Below are 23,201 nucleotides of genomic sequence, written 5' to 3' on the forward strand. Positions count from 1 at the left end.
TCTGACTCAAAGAAATCACAATTAGTACGTTTAAGTCTGCTGCTTGTAATATACATAGGAGATTGCACAAAATGTCCGTCCCCAGGGAAGGGTTGGGGATAGGTGTGTCTTGGGCTCAGGACAGGGGTACGGGGTTCTTCTTCCCATTGTTTATTTTATTTTAATACGTTTGGCTGTGGTATGTATTGCCAATAAAGAATACTGCAAACCTTTGGTGTCTTGGTTTTATGTTAGCACTGGTTCGTAACACTAACAATTTCCTTTTCTCCTTCGCCGTGTCACGTATTTGTATTTTGACAAGCTTACGTAGACTTGGTTCACGTCTGTGATTTGTGAATGTTTGAGTGGGATGAACGAGATGATTTGTGTTCTGTTTTCACGTGAGTGTGGTGAAGGCTATACAGAGAGTTTCTCCTGGAATCACAGACTTGGCTTTTTTGCACAATCTGCATTGCTATAAATTATTGATGAGATGACGTTTGTATTTACTGATCTATTGTTCCTAAGATGACATCATCGTATTTTGCATATTGGGAGGAGTTACGTCTCGATCGCCAAAGATATGTGCATAAAACTCACATGACGTTCTTGATAAAACGTCGAGTGCGATCAGTCCCACCACAGTCAGCATGGCCTCTGTTCGTCAGCGAAAACGTAATCGAACCAGCCTTCCACTACGCAAGTCATATCAACTATCTGGTCGCTGATGTAGCATACACAGCTTTCAGTCTGTCTGATCAGTCCTTTTTCGTTCAACTTCTTGGATTCTAATTTCCCTGACTATAACTTCCGACAACTAATCTCTTGCAATCTCGCATGATTTGCGATGGTCAATCGATCAGTTTTAAAACACGGTCAATGTGCGAACTTCATACCACATTTGCTAAGCGTGTAACGTACTCGATGTAGAAGTGGACGCCAGAATAACCGGGGAGGGTTGTCAATCATTCAGTGTTTGCCTTTCGTCACTGTGTACACAGTCTGTCTAGCTGCCGGTACTGAGCAAGTAGTCCAAGTCGGTGAATCCGGCAGACACTAACGCACTACTGCGCAAACTCAAAGACAACGCGTTCAATCAATCGTTAGGAAAACCTAGCCTAGACTGTCAAAGTCCAAATAAGTTTGTGTGAAATAGGACAGACACAAAAGAAACTATTACAAAAGTCTAAGATTATTTTAGAAATTCACCAACCTGAATCAAGTCGAAAGCTTACGCGAAATTTTGTCACTGTGCTTCGTCTATAATCTGATGCTTTTGATTGCCTAATACGCCAAAGTAAGCAAGGATAAATTACTTATCTGTGGACGGCGTCACTAGATTATCACCGGATTAACTTTGACAAAGTCAACAACAACAACGCGCCAGCGAGGTATCTTCTGTTATACCTTGCTGGCGCGTTGTTGTTGACTTTGTCAAAGTTAATCCGGTGATAATCTAGTGACAGCGTCCACAGGTTAGTAATTTACCCTTGCTTACTTTGACGCATTAGGCGATCGACCTCTTTTGATAATAGATGCAGCATGCTGATAAGACGTTTACGGAAGCTTGTCACGGGCAGTGCTAAGTTTACACCAAAGCACCAAAGGTTGGTAGAATAAACCTTTATTAGCAAATCGATACAACACAACACCTACCCACCCGTAGGGACGGACATATAGGCAGCATCCTATGTTATGTACTTAATATATATTTGTAAGCTTTTATAGTGAATCACAGTCACTCATATGGCATTGCAGAGGGACTCTCATTAAAGGGAGTTTTCGCCGTCTTTTAGGAGTACATCGCAAAAACTTAACCGTACATGTATAGCAACAATTTTAAGTGAAAAATATTGGAAAAATTTTCGATAATTTTCTTCTCTAAACCTACAGTTTGCGGGGGAGTACCCGTATTTATTGTTGATCTTGAATAAGAGCGACTTCAAAAATTTAAGCAATAGTGTAAGTTTATGTTTCGAAAAGTTCGCTACTTTACCTAATCTATCGTTATCGCCAAAAACTATTTTACATAATACGATACCTGATAAAGAACGTTTCACTGTCAAAATCTGTGATGGTAAAATTCATCAAAAATGCACATAACACTGGTACCTTTGCTTCGATGAAAGTCGGACTAATATGGTCACGTATCCCTGCTTGTGTCTTAAAACACATTTCCGTAGCATTTTATGGTGTAATGCTGTCGGATTGTTCTGTTTGTTTGTTTGTTTGTTTGTTTGTTATTTTGACCTCGTTCTCCACTAAACCACAGTAGTGATGACTACACTTGAAATTGTGTACCGAATCGTAAGGTTTCAAACTACCGATTTGCAAACCAACACGATTATCAAACCTAAGTGAGAAACTGAAGATCATTATGCTACCTCTCTCTCTCACAATATTCTGTTAAAAATCGTTTTTTTTAAATAACTAATTGCTTTATTTGAGGCTCAAAAAGAATTGGAATCTTATTTACATTGCTGCAGGATAGCATGTAAAAATCGTCTCTAGCTGAATACAAAAATTGAGAAGAATTACTTTTTGTGAACAATGAGTGCAAAACTGGAGCACTTCTAGTTCAAATCATACTTTGGATCATTTTGCCAGGGGACCTGTATTGAGCATGCTTTCAATGTATACGGTCGTTCAATTCGATGGTTACCACTAACTCACGGTCGAATTTTGTCAGGAAACACTGAAGCTGGCCTCATCTTAATGTCGTCGTTAGTGCGTAGTAAAGGTCTGCGTTATCGCCACAAAGTTCTGATGTTTACGTTTCTCGGAAGGGAAATTCCCGTTCTCTGAATAGTTTCACTTTTATGCTAATTTTGAATCACCTTGATTACAAGGGTCATCTCCTATTCTTCACTGTTTATTTCGACTGTTCATGAGTTATTCTGTAAACTTTGTCTTTCGAAAATTGAAATTGTATAAGACTCATGCCCCCCCCCCCCCCTCACCAAATACCAAATATTTGATGTGCATGCTCTTCGGACATGAAAATATGTAACTGGATGATTAATGCCTAATAACAGTTCAAAGAGAAATGATTACATGTAGCTGAACTCAACAGAAATCAATGTACTCTTCACTAGAAGTAAATTCAAAAATATAGGACAATTTTGATAATATGCTTTTATACATCATGCACAAATGCAAAATTTAATGTCACTGCTTTAACTGCCGTTTTTGATCTTCATGTACCAAGGTACAAAGGCATACTCCTTTATTTCGTATACCATTCGGTAGAGTCAATTGTGCTCGTGATTCCCTTTTTAGCAAATTTAAATGCCGATACAATTTGCTTTTAAACTACTAAGATGAATATCTCCTTTTTTCTTTTTTGTAAGTTTAGACGGGTTTAAAAATATTTCAAAACATTGCTTCCTCAGCATTTGTTAAAGTTTGTATAACTTATCTCTGTGTTCTAACCATGTATCTTTATTTTTTCTAACAGTCTCCCCTTCAATGCATCGGCTGTGGAAGTCATTATGACTGAAATCAAAAAATAGAAGATATATATATATATATATATATATATATATATATATATATATATATATATATATATATATATATATATATATATATATATATATATATCCTTGTAGGGAAAATTCATTCATTATACAAATAGTTGACTAGCCATATATATATATATATATATATATATATATATATATATATATATATATATATATATATATATATATATATATATATATATATCCTTGAAGGGAAAATTCATTCATTATACAAATAGTTGACTAGCCGAAGTGAAAATGCTAATACCTTTCAATATTGTTTTGACCTACTATCATGTACTTAGCAAGTTTCGTCAACGTTGGTCTTGTTAGTCATGAAATATATCCCTAATTAGGAAAGTTCATTCCATATGGAAATAAGGAAATTGCTGATGTAAAAATGCTTTATGACTTCAAATAATGTTGTATCATAGTACCTTTAAAGAACATAGCAAGTTTCGTCAACTTTGATCAGGTCAATGACGATTTATGTAACCCTCATGTATCACCAATTTTGATCAAGTCAGTTCAGATGTGATCCCTAATTAGTCTAGTATATCAAGTATGCAAATGAACAAATGAGCAATTAACTTTCATGTCACCCCTTTATGACTTTCATGGCTGATTAATCCATGTGTCATCATCATCTAATCCAATTCTGTTCAGCCGTTCTGACTTTTTGTCTGTTTTTTTCCTAAAATTATTAACTATGCAAATGAATATGCAATATGCAAGCCACACCTACCAAAAACTAATCAGATCTTGCATCCTTGAACAGAACCTATGTCCTAGATTTGATTCTAATACGATAAGCAGTTCTTGAGATCTTACGCCAATAGACAGATAGACAGGCTTTACAAGGACATTTGCTCACGTGTGTGAACACGTGAAAAAACACTGTGTCTTGAAGTGGACATAGATGTAACGAACTTTTTACCCTCTGAGTATTCTTTTTGTCTCGTTCAGTTTTGCTGACTTTGAACTTTGTGTCGTTTGATTGTCAATGCTGCTGAATTGAAGTTTTCCTTGTTTTGACGTTCAGACTTCAGCGAAACCCAGTCTGTTTGACTGTGATGGACCACGTCCACGTAGACAGCCAACCTTTCTTGACATTGCAACCATGTAGAAGAATCGTGATTAAACTATCCAATAATGGTGTACCCACTCGCATGCATGTACGCTATTACCAGTCCCTCGTACGAGCAACCGGGATAGCAACAACCACCACGAACAGTATACCTACGACCCATTAACGCTCGACTCCGCCACATGACAATGTGCACTTTAAAACGATGAAAATGCTGTGCACTTGTATTGCTCTAATTCTGAAATCATAATAACTTTAGTTGAATTTACAGCACCGTAACATGCATCCCTGTCATAAGACTTGATTGGCATTCAGATCTTCAGGTTAACCAGTGAGCGATCTCAGACGGAGGTCATTACGAACATTCTAGGTCTGGGTGTGTAGAACATACTTACACGACGTGCAGATTTGCAATTGAGGTAGTCCGTCTTCTTTCGTCAAGTTTAAGCGATGTATTCATTGCTTCGCTTCGATAAAAGTTTGTGTGCGATATGTGATAGTAAGCGTATGAGCGTGAGTACTTTACAAACTCGCAGTCAGAAAAATTGTGACAACTGAGCTCGGTTATTCAACCAACCTTTTTGAGATTGGGGATTTGGCCGAGCGGTTTGTCTGTGGCTTCTCCGCTAGATGACTGGGTGCCGTACGTTGTGAGTTCGAACCTGATTGAAACCACCGCATTTGCTCAAACTATTATTAGGCAAACTTTCCACCGTTCTCTTTCAAATCCAAGATAAAAATTAGGGATCACCGTGCAAATTTGGTACTAGAGAAGCAAATCACCCAATAATTGCATTACATTTATTTCAAATTCAAAATGCCCGCCATTGCCGTGTTATTTCTATAGGAAAAATAAATTCCCTAGTTTCACAAAACTAAGCTGGTGGAAACTTATATTTCTTTACTCCATAAGCTTCGAAATGGCCCTAACAACGTGTAGGCAAAATAATATTTAAAAAGTCTTTTAGTCCGAATATCGTCCCCAGTGACTTTGCGCACGATTTAAGTTTTAAAGAGCGCCCTCAGATTCCACGGTAATGTTAGTTACTTCTATTCGATCCACTGAATATAGATACTTCTTCAATTCTTTAAGTTACACCGATAGGTGGCTGGTATGAAGTTTCGGTCTTATTCATATGTAATGATACAACAAGAGCGTCTGTGATAATGGCTAGTACACATATGATTCAGATATTTAATTACATGATTCGCCCTCTCAATTTCATAGTCAAAGAGTACGGCTGCTGCCATAGCAACCCTTAATACATATCTATAAATTACTATTTTGCAGTATGACTATCGATATGTCCATCTTTCATTTTTTCATCTCTGTTTATCTGATAAATAAAAGTATATTACCTTTACAGCTTTTGCTGTCATATAAGTAGCGATATTTTAACGTTCAGTGGAGATTTTCAAGGTAACTTGAAATTACAACGTGCCAACCGACTCCAATTGAAGTGAAAAGTTGCAATACTACGACTGTGTTATGGTCGCACTTTATACGATGAAGACATTGCAAAATTAGAAGGGGAAGTACCGGCCGCAATCGTGCGGCTTTTGTACACTCATACACATCACCGCGTCACTGCAGTGTTACTCAAAGTAATAAGAACAATATGGACGCCCCCAGTTTTGTCGCAATATATGTTCAGGTGCCTTTGTATTATTGCTTTAGTCACATAATCCACCGCGTCCCGTGATCGGACACCTGAGCTCACCAGAGTTCTTTCGTTGGAACTCCTACAGGTGGAAAAACGGAGAGTCATAGTTGAACCCGAGTGAAGAACGTTCTCGCCAAGCTGTAAAGTTCCTTCCAATTCCACTGTTACGTCATCGACGCCTTTATCAGGTTCAGTTGAGTGGAGGAGCCAGTAGTCAATGATTCTTCCAGCGTGAAAGGTAAGGACGGAAGAAACGCGTGTTTGCACTACTTTGTCAGTCATGTGGAAATCACTTGTTGTTATCATGATCATTTTCGCCAAATATAAACTTCAGGCCTGAGAAGAAAAATAAAAAAGGAATTAATCATATAATTAGAAGGTGCCCTCAACTAGTGGAGTTCGACCTGTTTTATACATTACGGGGAAAATATGGAAATTTAAAACACCTGATATATATATATATATATATATCATGACATTGACTCAGAGAAAGTATCATTAAAGGAACTCTGTTTTGAAGAATTCAAGTGGTCGGTGGAAAATTAAGGGCCGAACTAAATGCGATCGTTGTCTATTCTCAAGTAGACGTCTAAAGGAAGAATCGAAAGTGAAAGCAATATAGTCAAAAGTATTAGGTACAAGTAAATTAGGAATATGGTGATCAAATTTTCATGATTATTTTAAGCCAATAATATGTCATGATGTTAAAATTGTTACAATCTCTGACGACATTTGCGAATATATGTTCAACAGTAACTTCAAAAAAGACACATGTTTTTCTCACAAACAAGTATGGTTTGTGCAGAGAGTTAGAATAATCGCTGCATAACAACGGTGTAAGATGTAATTTATCTAAAAGTCTACGGCTGTGATTATATAAATTAGAAGGGATATACAATCAGAGAAATATTTGAGACAAAATACGAAGGAGACTTTGTTTGCCAAGCTCTTTCCTTTAAAGAGGCACTCCCACTTGGTAACATTTTTAAAACACATGTTTTAATGCCAACAGTCGATATTTGACATGGCGACTGCGCACGTTGTTAACTAAGCTATGGAGTACGAGTCTACGCTTACGCTGCTGTAAGCCACAGCAGTACCACCCGCGTCGGTGAGCGGTCATGTCCCGTGGGAGAGAAAGCCGAGCCTACTGACTCGGCAAAAAAACCCCGAAAAACAAAGTTACTTTGCTGATTCCACCAGAATTCGCATAGGTGACTAGTACAGATAGGTGCGGTTGATACATAGTATGCATAGTGGCCGCCGCGTGGTATGCGCGCATACCACGCGGCGGCCACTATGTATCGAACCACGCGTAACTGTGTGGCAGACGACAAAATGTAGTCATCAGAGGCAACTAATATTTTACACGTAAAAACTGATATCTATGTGGTATTGTTTAAAAAATTAATACAACTGATTGAGAATAATGAAAACGACAAAAACTAAGGAGAAGTTTTAAAAAAGAATTACCAGAGGTAAGGGCATTGATAATGATGTATATAAAGTCATCGCAGTAGGAGGTAAATTAATTGCGTCATTCGAACGTTTTTGGACTCCTTAGAATATCGTCAATCAGCACAACAACACACTTTCGGGGGATTTCGGGTCATAACCAGAAACGGTCGTAAAACTTCGGGATGTGAAAAATACGCTCGGGAAATGACATGTTTTTATCGATATCTCGCGATCCGCGCGGAGTCGCCACGTCAAATATCGACCATTGGCATTAAAAATATGTGTTTTAAAAATGTTACCAAGTGGGAGTGCCTCTTTAAAGACATTGTGAAATGGTCTGTGAACTCACAAATGTGGGTGTAATCATCAAAATCAATAATGTTTATAGACATCTAATGCAAGGCAATTTTATTTAATTGCTTGTTGGCAAATAATTGTTTGTAATCAATATGACAGGTGAAAGCAAAAATTAAAGCAAGTAGAATATAATGTAAAACAACTTTCTAAACCCTTTCTTGGAAAAGAAAAGAAGAAGTGTAGAAATACAAATGTTACCAAAGTGGAAGTCATTTTCTATACAGTGTCACTCAGGTAGCATAACCAACAATTTGAACATCACACCACGTGTAACTGACAACGTGAGCCTTTTAGAGATCTCTCAAACAAATAAAGGGTACTTTGACACCGGACTTTAATAAATGGTTTCCAGCAAAATTTGTGAATGAAGACTTTTGAAGTAACAGAAAATTTCGTAATAAATACATCTATAGGGACTTTGTTATGAAAGGGTAACGAGAAGTCTGAGGAGAAGTGAAACCTGCACCTTGGACTTACCTGTGAATAAAAGCCTATTCATTGTGTGATATAATTATGAGGTTGTTTTGAGAAAATGCTTGTCTCTTCGAATGACTCAAAGGGTGTCTCGTATTAATTGCTTGTCTGAACATTTTAGTGCAGTTTTTGTAAACGACCTTTGACAAACCTGGTAAACAGATCTCAGGGGCAAAGGCATGGTTCAGGCGTCAGATTGACTTGCCAAGAGAATTTACTTACTAGATTACAATTTCAATGGAAAACAAAAGGCTATGACACCTTCATAACCTATTACAGACTAGAACAAACTCGATACCTTGGATCGATTCCCCTACCTTTAAGGGTTTCACAGTCTGATACTGTATGTTTGTCTTGCATATTGACCTTGATCGTCTGTTTTCACATTCCAATTTCAATAAACAAACCATGCGGAAAATTTCATCTTGAATGTATATATTTGAGCAGCGGGCTGCAACCAAGGAGAACCGACTCGTATTAATTACTAAATGGACCATACCTACTTTAGGCTCGACCAAACAGTGAGTAGCATTGCTGAACATTAGGATGTCAAGCTATGTTAGAGTACGCATGCTCGTTTTTATTCCGTAGGTGAGAATGTGACATGTACAGGCAATTCATGACCTACAGCTGCCAAACATGTTTTATTGTTCACTGTTGGCAACCTGCCAAATGCAGTCCTAAATTGTCTTGGTGTGGAGCACTCGGGGCTTACTACTCGCCCGATTACAGACTAATTAAATCTGTTTGTATTTTGCCATCCACATAGTATTATACTTCAGCTCAACGTCTCTACTTAGGCATGTGCAATTGCTTTAAATACCAGCTGATGACATCCATATCACTATTCATGCAGTTCATCAAAGTCCCTGGAGTCATGATCATGATAATCGAAGTTGCACACTAAAAATCATCAGCTAGACAGTAAAAAGCCAAAGGTCGTGAAACGAACAGCAGGAAAAATGAAAAGACATCAAATAGAGAGTCCACTAACTTACATGTAAGGGGCAACGGCGTGGGCGTGTTTTTGTATGTCGGACCACATAAGACAGGTAGCACTTGGATTACAAAACGAAAGTAGAGAATATAACAACAACTCAACTAATCTGCGCATGCCTGTACACGCTTTTGAGCGATTTTATTTGCACTTTGCTACAACTGCAAGTGTAAATACAAATAAAATTTGTTTGAAATACTGTTCATAATTTCCACCGCGGTGGGAAAATATCCGGGCAGGGAGAAATATGTTATGCTCGCGTTGCGTTTACACTTTAAACTTTCTTGACAGTTTCTTTGAGTTGGAAAAACAGCACTTTGACAAATACGGTACGTTTACTTTAACTTAACTTCAGTTATTCACTGCACTTAATCATAAAGTTATTGATCACAGTACCCAGAATGTACATATTGTATGATATTATCTTCTTTTTTCCTGAAGTATATTTCCTGTAAGAATTTCTGGAAACACCGATTCGGGCATCTTGTCGTCACCATGATGTCATTATATCTGTGCTTCACAATAGTGGCCACAATCTTGATATTCAAGTTCAATTTTTTACAATCGTGAGTATCGCTTCGTCTGTTGTAACATTTCACCGTCGTTGTAAATGAAGGTCTAGAATGCCAACATAGATATTCTCACAATACCGGTTGTTGTCAATATCAGATCTGACATCGATTCCTAGAAGTTTACACAGTCTATATGTGTTCTTTTATTTGCCACTTCCCTTTTTGTTCATTACGAACTGTCAATTTTGAATCTACTTTGTTCTAGTTCTGTGAAGAGTTAATTGATAAATTCATGCCAAGAGATTTAATATGAACAGGAGCTAACATCAGATTCTATGATGTAAAAAGTAACTCTGTTTGATGGACAATGCTGCTCACTCATGGAATTTGTAATCTTCTTTTTGTTACAGGGACCCGATAACACACGTGTGTTCCCGTACAGTACTCCGAACTACACAAAGGGCAATACTTAGAACAACATCTGAGCGATACAAAGTCAAATGCAAAATGTTTGGTTGGTGGCGCTGTACCAAATACAGGTTCGTTATGACGAACAGAATGGTCAAAATGGTTGTGAAACGGGCACTATAGTTGTACTTTTTTGTCATAATCGGTCATTTTTTGATGGAAAGTTGAACTTAATATCAGCCTTCTTCTCTGGCCAACTTGAAAGATATTGCAATGATCTTATATGCTGTTGTAGCTCCATATTTCAGTGATATATTTATTTAACCCTCGTCACACAGAAAACTTTATTTCGTAGATTGGTTTTGAGATGAATATCACAAAACAATTTAAACTTGCAACATTTGCGACATCTCGAACTTGAGAGAGAGAGTGAGAGACAGAGGGAGTACGAAACTAAAATCGATGCATAATTAGTGACAACTGTATGACATTTGGTTTCAGTATGACAATAAATATGACGATACTTATTAAAGAGGCACTCCCACTTGGTAACATTTTTAAAACATATTTTTTAATGCCAACGGTCGATATTTGACGTGGCGACTGCGCGCGGATCGCGAGATATCGATAAAAACATGTCATTTCCAGAGCGTATTTTTCACACCCGAAGTTTTACGATCGTTTCTGATTTTGAACCGAAATCCCCCGAAGGTTTGTTGTTGTGCTGATTGACGATATTCTAGGGAGTCTACAATAAGTTCGAACGACGCAATTAATTTACTTCCCACTGCAAAGACTTTATATACAGCATTATGCCATAACCTCAGGTAAGTTTTGTAAAACTTCTCCTTAGTTTTTGTCGTTTTCATTATTCTAAATCAGTTGTACTATATTTTTAACCAATACCACATAAACATCAGTTTTTACGTGTCAAATATTAGCCGCCTCCGATGACTACATTTTGTCGTCTGCCACACAGTACGCCGCGCGCGTGGTATGCGTCTATGCATACCACTCGGCGGCCGCTATGTATCAACCGCACGTAACTGTGCTAGTCACCTATTCGAATTCTGGTGGAATCAAACTTTGTTTTCCGTTTTTTCTCAGAGTCAGTTAGACTCGGCTTTCCCCTAGGGGCATGACCGATCACCGACGCGAGTGGTACTGTGGCGTAGAGCAGCGTTAGCGTAGACTCGTACTTCATAGCTAAGTAGACAACGGCCCAATGTCGAACGTTCGATGTTCGGAAGCTGAATTTAGGTGGGCCACCGGAATTCAAACTTTACTTTTTTGAAGAAATGTTTTTATCAATATCTCCACGTCAAATATCGACCGTTGGCATTAAAAATGTGTTTTAAAAATGTTACCGAGTGGGAGTGCCACTTAATATAGAGGAACAAAGTATCAATGGACTTCATACATGCGAAGTCATCCTGTATTTTGTACTATTATATGACAGTTCCAAATTTTAAAAAACTGTGTCAATTGATTGAATACTTGTTTTTGCAGGTCAATATATGCTACTGTGTACAGAACATCATACACCCAACACACCAAATACGATTGTTGTCCTGGATGGACGAACATGGTGTCGAATGTTTGCCGAACACGTATGTGATGCACAGTTGACAACATTTACATTTACATTTATATTTATTTATTTATTTTCTAAAGCGCCTTTTCTATCAACGATATTCAAAAGGGCTGTACAAATACAACAAGTTAATATCCAAAGTTACAAAAGTCGTATTAAAAACTCAGTAAAATAATGAAGTTAAAAACTCCAGACAATTACAAAAACCACAACAAGTATTAACATGTAAAAACCTGCGGATTGTAGTATTTTTTAACCAGATATGAACTGAATATGCTCACGTGTTTTACAACAGGTTCGTAATAGTAGTGCGCTTCACAGAACAATGAGATATATGTTATCACTATATGTAGCAGGTCTTTTTTCAACTTCGCACAGTACTCTCAGAGTTTGATCACTAATTACAAAACTTTATCTAATATGCAAATGAGCTGTTAATTAACTTGACACTGCTCAATGCTTTATGGGACAATTAGATATCCATCAGATCAACATTTGTAGCACTTTTATTTAATTTAATGCTGTAATTTTAGAGTAATGTCACTAATTACAAAGTTCATTAAATATGCAAATAAATCCTAAATTAACTTGACACTGTTCAGTGATTCATAGCACAATTAAATATTTATCAAATCAATATCTGTAGCACGTTTCACAAAATTTTGGTGCCGAAATTTCAGAGTTATATACCTAATTACAAAGTTTATTAAATATGCAAATGAACCCTTAATTAACTTTACACTACTAAATGCTTTACAATACAGTTAGATATCTGTCGTATCAGTATGTGCAGCAGTTTTCATCACATTTGATGCAGTTATTTCGGATTTATATGACTAATTATAAGACTTCATGAAATATGCAAATGAGTTTATTATTAACTTGACACTGCTCAATGCTTCTCAGTACAATTGGATATTTATCAGATCAACATCTGTAGCAAGTTTCATCAAATTTAACGCTTTAATTTTGGAGTAATATCACTAATTACAAAGTTCATTAAATATGCAAATGAACCCTTAATTAACTTCACACAACTAAATGCTCTACACCACAATTAGATATCTGTCGGATCAGTATCTGCAGCAGATTTCATCACATTTGGTGAAGTTATTTTGGAGTTATATCACTAATTACAAACCTTTATAAATATGCAAATGACCTATTTGTTAACTTGACACTGCAAAATGCTTCTCAGTACAATTAGATATATATCAGATCAATATTTGTTGCAAGTATCATCAAGTTTGGTGCAGGAATTTCAGAATTATCTCACTAATAACAAAAGTTCATTAAATATGCAAATGAGAAGATAATTGACATGACACTCACAGTATCATCATAATGTTCTGAGATTGTCATCGTGAAAGGTTTCATGGAAGTTTGTGCAGTATTTCTTGATATATGTCTACACTGTCATTACCGTCTCCATAGGGAAACCATTGTACGGAAAAAAAAACTATATTGCATAACTTCATTAATATGCAAGCCACACTAACCAAAATCTAATCAGTTCTTGCAAGTAGCATATGATACCTGTGTTACAAATCTGACTTGAATCCATCCAGGCGTTTTTGAGTTATCGTGTAAACAGACAGACAGACAGACAGACAAACAGACAACACACACACACACTAACACACACACACGGACAGACAGACATCGCTATGACATTAGCCCACGTGTTTACACACGTGAGCTAAAATACAGCTTAAACTGCTCTAAGTTGTTCAAACATTTACGTTGTTTGAGAATAGAATTCCAAAGCTTGCATGGTCCTCAAATAGTAAATGCCCTATTATTCATCTCATTGAAAGAACGAGGCACAGATTAATTCTGACAGATATTTTTTCTTAAATTATACACAGAATTACGTTTGATATCAGTCATATCTGTGATGTACTGAGGTGATTTGCCTTGCAATGCCTTGTAAATTAATAAAATGATTTTAATATTATTCTAAAATACATGATCAGGTGCATCATTGTATACTTAGTACCGTGTGATTTCCTACTATTTAAGTTTGCGTCAAAAGCATCTTTCGTGCAGACTACGTCCTGTCATCGCAAACATCCTCACGATCTAGGTGTTATTGAAATCTTACTTAATTTCCAACTTGGAAAAGTTTGTTCACTTACGCTACCGTAAATTTATACTTTAAATCTCAACTTCAAACTTTGCAGCTATATGTCAGATACAATGTGTAAATGGTGGTACTTGTGTAGCACCGGATACTTGTGAGTGTCCTCCTGGTTACAGCGATACTACATGTTCTACAGGTGAGTTATATGATTGACATTCTAAAAAACTACCCATCCATTGACCACATCCAAGTTGTTGCATACCATAAGATATTCCTATGCTGACCTCGTTACGCCTATCTAGCTATAGATTTGTTTACACATTTTACAAACGTTTGAAAATATTGTGGATGAGATTTTCCTTCCCTGTGGTGGAATAAAATCCATGTACGATTGCAGTCTAGACCCATGCTTAAAATTATAAGGTAAAATTCTAAACCTGAATCGACTAGAAGGGAGAGGGAATGGGAGGGAGAAGAGGAGTTATATATTTCGAGAAAAATTTAGCCGATACGGAATAGCCTATTGTATTTCCTTCTCTTTACTACACTCAGGATTAAGGTTTGTGTAAATGATATCGACCCCACTATCGACCACACAAAAGCTACATGTACTATGAACCAAAGATATCTCTAAGCTGACCTTGTTTGACCAGTTAGAGTTCTACTGAAATGTTCATGGCAATTTCGAAAATGCAATCTCCTTCTTAGTACACACCTTTGCAGGCGCTGAGCTTGTTCTGTTCATTCATCGGTAGTAAGATCAAACGCCTTGCCCTTGTAGGATTTCAGCCGAGACCGAAGCACTTAATCTCTACAGAGTAAGTCTTCAAACCTTATGCAATATGAACTGTGAATATATATTCCTTACCCAATTAGATGTAAATGAATGTAACCATGATAATGGAGGATGTGACAGACATGTGCCAATACGGACGGAAGTTATTATTGCACATGTGGTGCAGGCTTTACCTTGACCCTCGATGGACACCATTGCCATGGTAAGATTAATTTTATGCATCCTCCCTACATTTTGTTAATCTAATTTTATTTATTTATTAAGATTTGTCCAACGTCAAGTGAAATAAGGGTCTACATAGGATTGGGTGACCAAAGGAGGTGCAATCACCGATACAAGCTCAGTCCCCCATAACACACTACACAACGATCAAATGCAAAACCGGACGTAAAATACGCTACAATTAAAGTAAAAACAATAAAAAACATTTTTGAAAAAAACTGATTTTCGTTGGCCCACATTTACTGCAGAAGTGTTTTGAGGATCAGATGAACTAAGAAATTTGTTCCAATACCATTGTTCTCGTTTGTTTAAAACCATTTACTTCAGATGGTATCAATGAATGTCTCTTCACGAACGGTGGATGTCAGCAAACTGCCACAACACAATTGGAAGTTTTACTGTTCGTGTTACGATGGATATAACCTGGAAGGGGATGGAACTTCATGTGAAGGTTTGTTTTGTAATCACTCCACTCAATACTCTAAAGTCTACACATACTTGAGCAAAGTCGACAACGAATTGGATAATATGCAGGTATTTACCGAGTGCGTGCTTTTAACCCCGAGAGAATGAAATGCTGCCCTTTCTCATCTTACAACAGTATTTTGATTTTGAGTAATATATATTGTAGTCGTTAAATCGTGGCAATGCTGTGTAATTATTGTCCATGTAAGAGTGTTGTTGAATCAAAGTCACCCTCATGCACGAAAGGCTGTACATTAAATAATTTAAATTATTGGTAAAAAAAAATAAAACTTAAGCAGTTAGCTCTCATTGATTTCAATAGAAAGGTTCATATTCAAGAAACCAGAAATTACTCGGTTCATTTTTTCTACTAGACATCAATGAGTGTGAAATAGACAACGGTGGTTGCGAGCATGAATGTCAAAACTATATGGCGGTGGCTCTGAGTGTTTCTGTCGTACTGGATATCAGCTTGCTGTCGACAATTCGTCATGTGAAGGTAAATCGGGTCTCTCTCACACACACACTCTCTCTCTCATTTAGAAGAATAAACACAGCAACGCTGTTCTTTCACGCTTAATCGATGACATGATAAGTTAAATCACGCCATCATATTTATATCATACATGTAAATGAAAATGTTAACTGACTTGAAATGCAAAGAACTTTTGATGCATGTGGGCACAATCACTTGGGCAACAGGGATGTACAAGAGTTTGTGTTTTAGTACAAAAAGATTACCTTGCATATGCACTGAGTAACATCATTCTCAATATTGTCTTTGAACGAAAATCTTGCAAAAGATGAGACATTTTCATGAAGGAAATACATGAAGATTTCTGTGTTTTCGATTGGAATTTCCGTCTGGGTAAATGTATAAAAATCTATCATGTAAAGGGCTCAGGCCCAAGCATTAGAAAATATACTAAATTTCTTTTATCAAATGAAAAATTTGTGAAACAAAAAAGGATAGCCAAATTTTGGCCTTAATGATATAATTTTTGTATCTATGAAACTACATATTGTCATTTCTTAAAGACACCAATGAATGTTGGAAGAACATGGATGGATGCAACCATAGCTGCCATAATACATTAGGAAGTTACTATTGTACGTGTGACGACGGCTTTCTCCTTCAGAGTGATGGGCAAACATGCCAAGGTGAGAATATAGATATTATCACCAATTCAACGATTTCCACTGACATATAAATTTAGCGATACGCGAAGGACTCGCCATGAAAAACAAGAATTCCCGTCTTTGTAAATAAGCTATTTTTCAAAATCTGGAATAATATATTATGCTAGCATACATGACAAGGTAACGTTGAAAGAAATTTACAGAATACGTAGATATTGACCAGATCAAAAGGTTTCATAGTGCATGTAAGTCTCCTTTCTGTTCAAAAATGAGTTTTTGTGGTCGTCTGAAGACATTTAATGTGCAGCTAACACGATTTGAACTAATTTGGGATAATTGGATGGTGAAGTAATGTCGATTTAATCTACAAATAATATAACATATTCTTTTCCTTTTATATTACACACTTTTTTACAAGTAATTTGTAATATTCAATTATTCAGCTATATTGCACCTAGCACTTTTGAGAAATTTGCAAAATATGAAAATCTAATTATCCCAAGTTAGTTCCAATGATCGTGTTAACTGTACTTTATTGTCAATCGCTGATAACTGAATCTTACCATATATCGCCATACGAGAATAGCCTTTACTTTTCATTTTGCTGGAAAAAACATGATACTTTATTTCGCTGGAAAAACATGTAAAATTATTTCGCTGGAAAACCTCTTCGGTTCAGATATGATATAATGTATAAAGCATAACCTGTGGCTCATTTACACTATTATTAGTGCAGTCCTTGTAAAGATACAGATAGAAGCCCGACAACATAACCTGCATGTGCATTGAATAACATCATTCTCAATGCTTACTTCGTCCAATCAGATGTTGACGAGTGTCAGCTCGGAAATGGAGGATGTGAACATATCTGTGTCAACACTGAGGGGGCTTATCGTTGCCAGTGTTACGTTGGCTATGTAGTGAATTCCATCGATGCTCAGAGTTGCATAGGTAAAAGTATTATGCTTCGGATGTTTTTCCATATCTTTATTTCTCTCTTCAAATTAAGGCCACATACTCTAAGGTCTGGTAAGGTAACATAAGCATTGTACAGTTATATGAAACAAACAGTTACAGTACCAGTATACATGCCGTGACATAGTTCCTTAGTATATACCTTCTTTTCATTTTTCAGATATAGATGAATGTATCGATATCAATCACGGATGCAACCACATCTGTACTAACACCGTTGGTGGCTACACTTGTTCTTGTTTAGAGAATTATGTCTTGGCGTCTGACAATAAAACCTGTGTTGGTAAGTTGAGTCTGTACAAATTTTAGCAATGGTTACTCCTTGATACGAGACAGAGGAACTTTGGACCATGGAACAAAAGACCTTACACCAATTTGGACCATGCCGTTTGCTAGAGTTTCTATTGAATAATGTAAACTGAATGATGTTACACAAAGCTCAGTGTCACTATCTTTCAAACCAAATCGCTGAAATCCTTGCCAAGATATTATTTCAATAATTGTTTATCTTTTCGAACAAATCTGCTTTGCACTTTACCAATTAATAAACAATATGGTCTTAATAAGTATCTTGAGTCAGCTACAACCGCAGGATATCACAAGAGTTAACGCCACCGTGTTTAGCTCACGTTTTCACACACGTGAGCTTATTTCATAGCGATGTCTGTCTGTCTATCTGTCCGTCTGTCCGTCGGTGTGTGTGTGTCTGTCTGTCTGCCTGTTTACACGATAACTCAAAAAAGGCTGAACAGATTCGAGTCAGATTTGGTAGACAGGTGCCATATGCTAATTGCAAGAACTGATTAGATTTTGGTTAGTGTTGCTCGCATAATAATGAAGATATGAACTATCATTTTTTCCTATAATTATTTCCCTATGGAGACAGTAATGACAGTGTCGATATATATCAAGAAATTCTGCATAAAATTTCATGAAACTCTTCACAGATGACATCCTCATAACATTATGATGATACTGTTAGTGTCATGTCAATTATCCGCTCTTTTGCACATTTAATGAACTCTTGTAATTAGTGACATAACTCTGAAATTACTGCCCCACATTCGATGATATATGCAACAAATACTGATCTGATATATATCTAATTGTACTTGAAAGCTTTGGGCTGTGTCAAGTTGATAAATCGCTCATTTTGTAATTAGTCATATAACTCCGAAATAAATGCACCAAATTTGATGAAATCTGCTGCAGATAATGATCCGACAAATATCTAACTGTGGTGTAAAAAAGCATTTATTTGTGTGCAGGTAATTAAGAATCCATTTGCATATTAAATTAACTTTGTAATTAGGTATATAACTCTAAAATTACGGCACCAAATTTGGTAAAACATGATGAATATGATAAATATCTAATTGTGCTACGTTCGTTTATACAAAACAGTGCCAAAACAAAGGTCCCAGAGCCAACAGTCTCATATAGTCACACTACCGCTGCCGAGCTCCTAAGGCATGTGAGAAGCTCCATTGCAACTTTATTTAAAAACAACAACATAAAGACAAAATCATTCCTGTCGGGAAAATAAACTTCTTTAATACCATTTGACTTAACATTTTTCGAGAAATAGCTACTGCGACTTTCTTCTTAATGGCGTGAGTAACAGCAACCTGTGTTATTTTCTGCTGATGGAACTATTTTTAAGTTGATACAAAAGTGTTGTAAGGTGTGTGGTCCAAATGTGTGCTAATTAGTACCAGTCAGTTTTTTAGGGAGACCTTCAGAAATGAAGAAGTGAGTTGTCACCAATATTTCACAATGCTGGGCGTAAATTACAATTTTGTTAGATAGTGGCCGGGAATGACAAGGATGATGACATATTTTGTACAACCAAACGAAACAAAAAGAAAAACACTTTTGATCGTAATATGTATGTACTTTACCTTCATTATTGTACCTTCCCATATTTTTTCTGAGCACTTTTCCTTAATTTTAAGGTAAAGTTGGTGAAAATTACTCAAACAATTCAACAGTGGCTATGCATTTGTTGACAAAAATGTCACTTTATCGGGTTGCTATATGTTCAAGGGTTTTGTGCATGAACAGCGTCTGCTTGTCTATAAGACACCTCGGAGTGCTTTGATATAAACAAACTGCACGATGATCTGCTAAACTTCATGCTCTTATAGATACTGTTTTGGCGCATCACTTGGCGATATAGGGATCCATGGCCATAATATTATCCCAGCGGTTTCATATGAACGAGGACAAACGCTAAGAATACTTGGAATTAAAATTAGAGCGCCCTATGTGGCAATAACTGGATACAAAAATTGACAGTTTTTAGACTGAACCACAGTCCCTTTGTGTGTTGAGGGACAGTGACTTAACGATGGTTTTCAGCTTGCAATCGGAAGTTTGGAAGTACGGTTGACATCGCAACGATAATAATGGCATAATACGCCCCTCACAAAACATAATGGATTGTTATTGTAAAAATTGTCAGTTTATGTTCAACGTTCTGACAGATTTAATAGACAGAAAAATCTATACCTGCCGGGTCTGACACAGCGTGTTTGAAATGTTTACTGTTTACATTAGAGGGAAAAACGGGTGTTTAAAATAAATTTTATTTTTACGCAACGCAGAGTGGTCCTACTAATGTATGTAGCAAGTAACAATTAATTCTCTTTGATTCCTCCTTATTATTAATCATGAATCAGTAATGTTATTGACCATGTAAGCGTTGACTGTGCATCTTCAGACGCGTACGGAAATTTCTAATAGTAACCCCCGGTGCGACGAAAAGGGCTGAACCCTATATTATATTGTAACAAAAAGCTGTGTCACCATACCAGATATACCATTTCTTTACAAAGGAAGGCAAATCAAGTCGGCTGTTTTTCTCAGCACAATTGAAAAAAGACTCGTCTTCCTTCAATTGTATCTTCATACATCTGAAATTTACTTGCAGAAAATGACCCAGAAATGTAAAATGAGAAGGAATGACAATGATTCAGCTATCATCAGCTTCCACTTCTTTGAAGGCTGAGATATCATACAGCAATGTGTGAGCTGCATAAAACAACGGATAGGGTGCTTTTTTTAATGAATCCCGAAAAGTAAGATGGAGCACTCATTTTTTCATCGCATTTTTTGTCTACTCACAATCACAAGGAACATCTAAAAATATAAAAATTTGTAACAAACTTTACTTCTGCTTAATTATCCATCTTAAAGGCATTGTAAAGTTATGTAGCAACATACGTATCATTAGCTATTTTTTGGCAATCGTGATTAATGATTAAAGGTCTTCCACTTTTTCCTATAGTTGTTGATCATTGTGAGGGACATAACTGCGACCACACCTGTATCAATCTTCCCGGTACACGTATTTGTCTTTGTGACACAGGTTATTCCCTCCAGCCTGATGGAATATCGTGTTCTGGTGAGTTACTGTCTAATTTCCTTAGTGTAAATCCCCATTCAGTTGTTGAATAAATGTAATTTCAAAGTTTCAAAATCAACAAATAGATTCTAATTTCAAAAACTTTTTTACAAATAGATTCAGAACACCTTACAAACGATTAACATGCCTATGTTAGTAATTTTGTGTGTCTTATGTATTGTAGATGACAACGAGTGCACGATGGATAATGGTGGATGTGATCAGTCATGTCAGAACACAATCGGAAGTTTTCTTTGCGATTGCAGCAATGGTTTTATATTGAGCATCGACGGAAAGACCTGCATTGGTAAGTTCTTTGACCTAAATGATGTGTTCTGCGTAGACAAAATGGCGACATTGAATAGAGGTTTCGCCACTGTACCCATTACCCATACGCATAATGTCATGTTTCAAATTCCCTTCCTTTTTCAGACTTGGACGAATGTTTAGTTGATAATGGACATTGTTCCCAAGAATGTACAAATGTAGAGGGCAGCTATGAATGTACGTGTTTTCAGGGTTTCATTAAAGACACGGCAGGTCAATGTATCGGTAGGTATCAGTTTAGTACATTGCCCTTTTTACAATGCTGTTATTTTTAAGTCAACACGCCAGAAAGAAAAATACATTCTTACTAGATATCAAAAAAATCGCAACATTTTATCCAATCATGCATTAAGCATTTTTACCTACCTTGGTAATAGATATTAATGAGTGTACTGAGGGGTCATCGAAATGTGATCAATACTGCACGAATACCGATGGTAGCTTCCAGTGTAGTTTAGAAGCTTAAAGTTCTCTCGATTCCAATGGCAAATCATGTACATTCTAATTTCAAAAACGTTTTTACAAATAGATTCAAAACACCTTACAAACGATTAACATGCCTATGTTGGTAATTTTGTGTGTCTTATGTATTGTAGATGACAACGAGTGCACGATGGATAATGGTGGATGTGATCAGTCATGTCAGAACACAATCGGAAGTTATCTTTGCGATTGCAACAATGGTTTTATATTAAGCAACGATGGCAAGACCTGCATCGGTAAGTTCTTTGACCAAAATGCCCAGTGTGTTCTGCTTAGACAAAATGGCGACATTGAATAGGGGTTCCGCCACTGTATCCATTACCCAAACGTGTAATGTCATGTTTCAAATTCCCTTCCTTTTTTTCAGACTTGGACGAATGTTTGGTTGATAATGGACATTGTTCGCAAGAATGCACAAATGTAGAGGGCAGCTTTGAATGTATGTGTTTTCAGGGTTTCGTCAAAGACACGGCAGGTCAATGTGTCGGTAGGTATCAGCTTAATACATTTCCCTTTCTTAAAGCAATGATTTTACAATGCTGTTCATATTCATTATTTTTAAGTCAACACGCCAGGAGGAAAAATCATTCTTACAAGACATCATTTATCCAATCACACATTAAGCATTTGTTTGTACTGACCTTCATAACAGATAATGATGAGTGTACTGACGGGTCGTCGGATTGTGATCAATACTGCACGAATACCGATGGCAGCTTCCAGTGTAGTTGCCGAGCTGGACTTTTTCTCGATTCCAATGGAAAATCCTGCATAGGTTGGTGATATTTTCATAACTTCTTAAATCATAATCTTTCCACATTTAGAACTTAATATTTTAGGATAATGTATTCTTAATCAATTACTGAACCTGGGGCTGAATAAACCCATTGCAACTTGTTTACATGTAGACTAACGCCTTCATATTTGTTGTGTTATCTCTTCGAATTCGTTACTTAGAGTTCGACGCATGCGAAAGCGATTCTCACGGCTGCCAACACATTTGTACAAGCGTCCATGGTCAAATTGTTTGCTCATGTCCTGATGGATATGAGTTATCGTCCAACGGGAAAAATTGTCAAGGTAAACTTTTGAACTGACATTAGCTTCATTGTTGAATAACTAAATAATAAAGGAATTTTGACTAGACATAGTCTAATACAGGAAGATGTTTTTTGCTTTTTAATTCCAACCCGTTTCCGTACTTCGCTACTTTAAAATATATCGATCAATGTGATCGACTGTAGTAATCT

At 36.7% G+C, this 23,201-nt stretch overlaps 1 protein-coding gene and 1 long non-coding RNA gene across 2 annotated transcripts in view; both read left to right on the forward strand.

Annotated features, from left to right (window-relative positions):
* LOC139144210 (fibrillin-1-like) overlaps positions 1-23,201 on the forward strand; it is an 89,095-nt gene that overhangs the window by 45,914 nt on the left and 19,980 nt on the right. The window contains exons 17-25 of the mRNA XM_070714861.1: positions 17,586-17,711; positions 17,896-18,018; positions 21,025-21,141; positions 21,326-21,448; positions 21,574-21,693; positions 22,065-22,187; positions 22,319-22,438; positions 22,604-22,726; positions 22,909-23,031. Of these exons, the coding sequence (XP_070570962.1) occupies positions 17,586-17,711; positions 17,896-18,018; positions 21,025-21,141; positions 21,326-21,448; positions 21,574-21,693; positions 22,065-22,187; positions 22,319-22,438; positions 22,604-22,726; positions 22,909-23,031 (1,098 nt within the window). The remainder of the gene's footprint in view (positions 1-17,585; positions 17,712-17,895; positions 18,019-21,024; positions 21,142-21,325; positions 21,449-21,573; positions 21,694-22,064; positions 22,188-22,318; positions 22,439-22,603; positions 22,727-22,908; positions 23,032-23,201) is intronic.
* LOC139144216 (uncharacterized) lies at positions 10,469-14,330 on the forward strand. Its single transcript, XR_011554788.1, has 3 exons — positions 10,469-10,591; positions 11,970-12,070; positions 14,238-14,330. It is a non-coding gene; the product is annotated as an uncharacterized lncRNA (long non-coding RNA).

This window comes from Ptychodera flava, chromosome 11 (genome assembly GCF_041260155.1).
Source record: "Ptychodera flava strain L36383 chromosome 11, AS_Pfla_20210202, whole genome shotgun sequence".
NCBI classification, from domain to species: domain Eukaryota; kingdom Metazoa; phylum Hemichordata; class Enteropneusta; family Ptychoderidae; genus Ptychodera; species Ptychodera flava.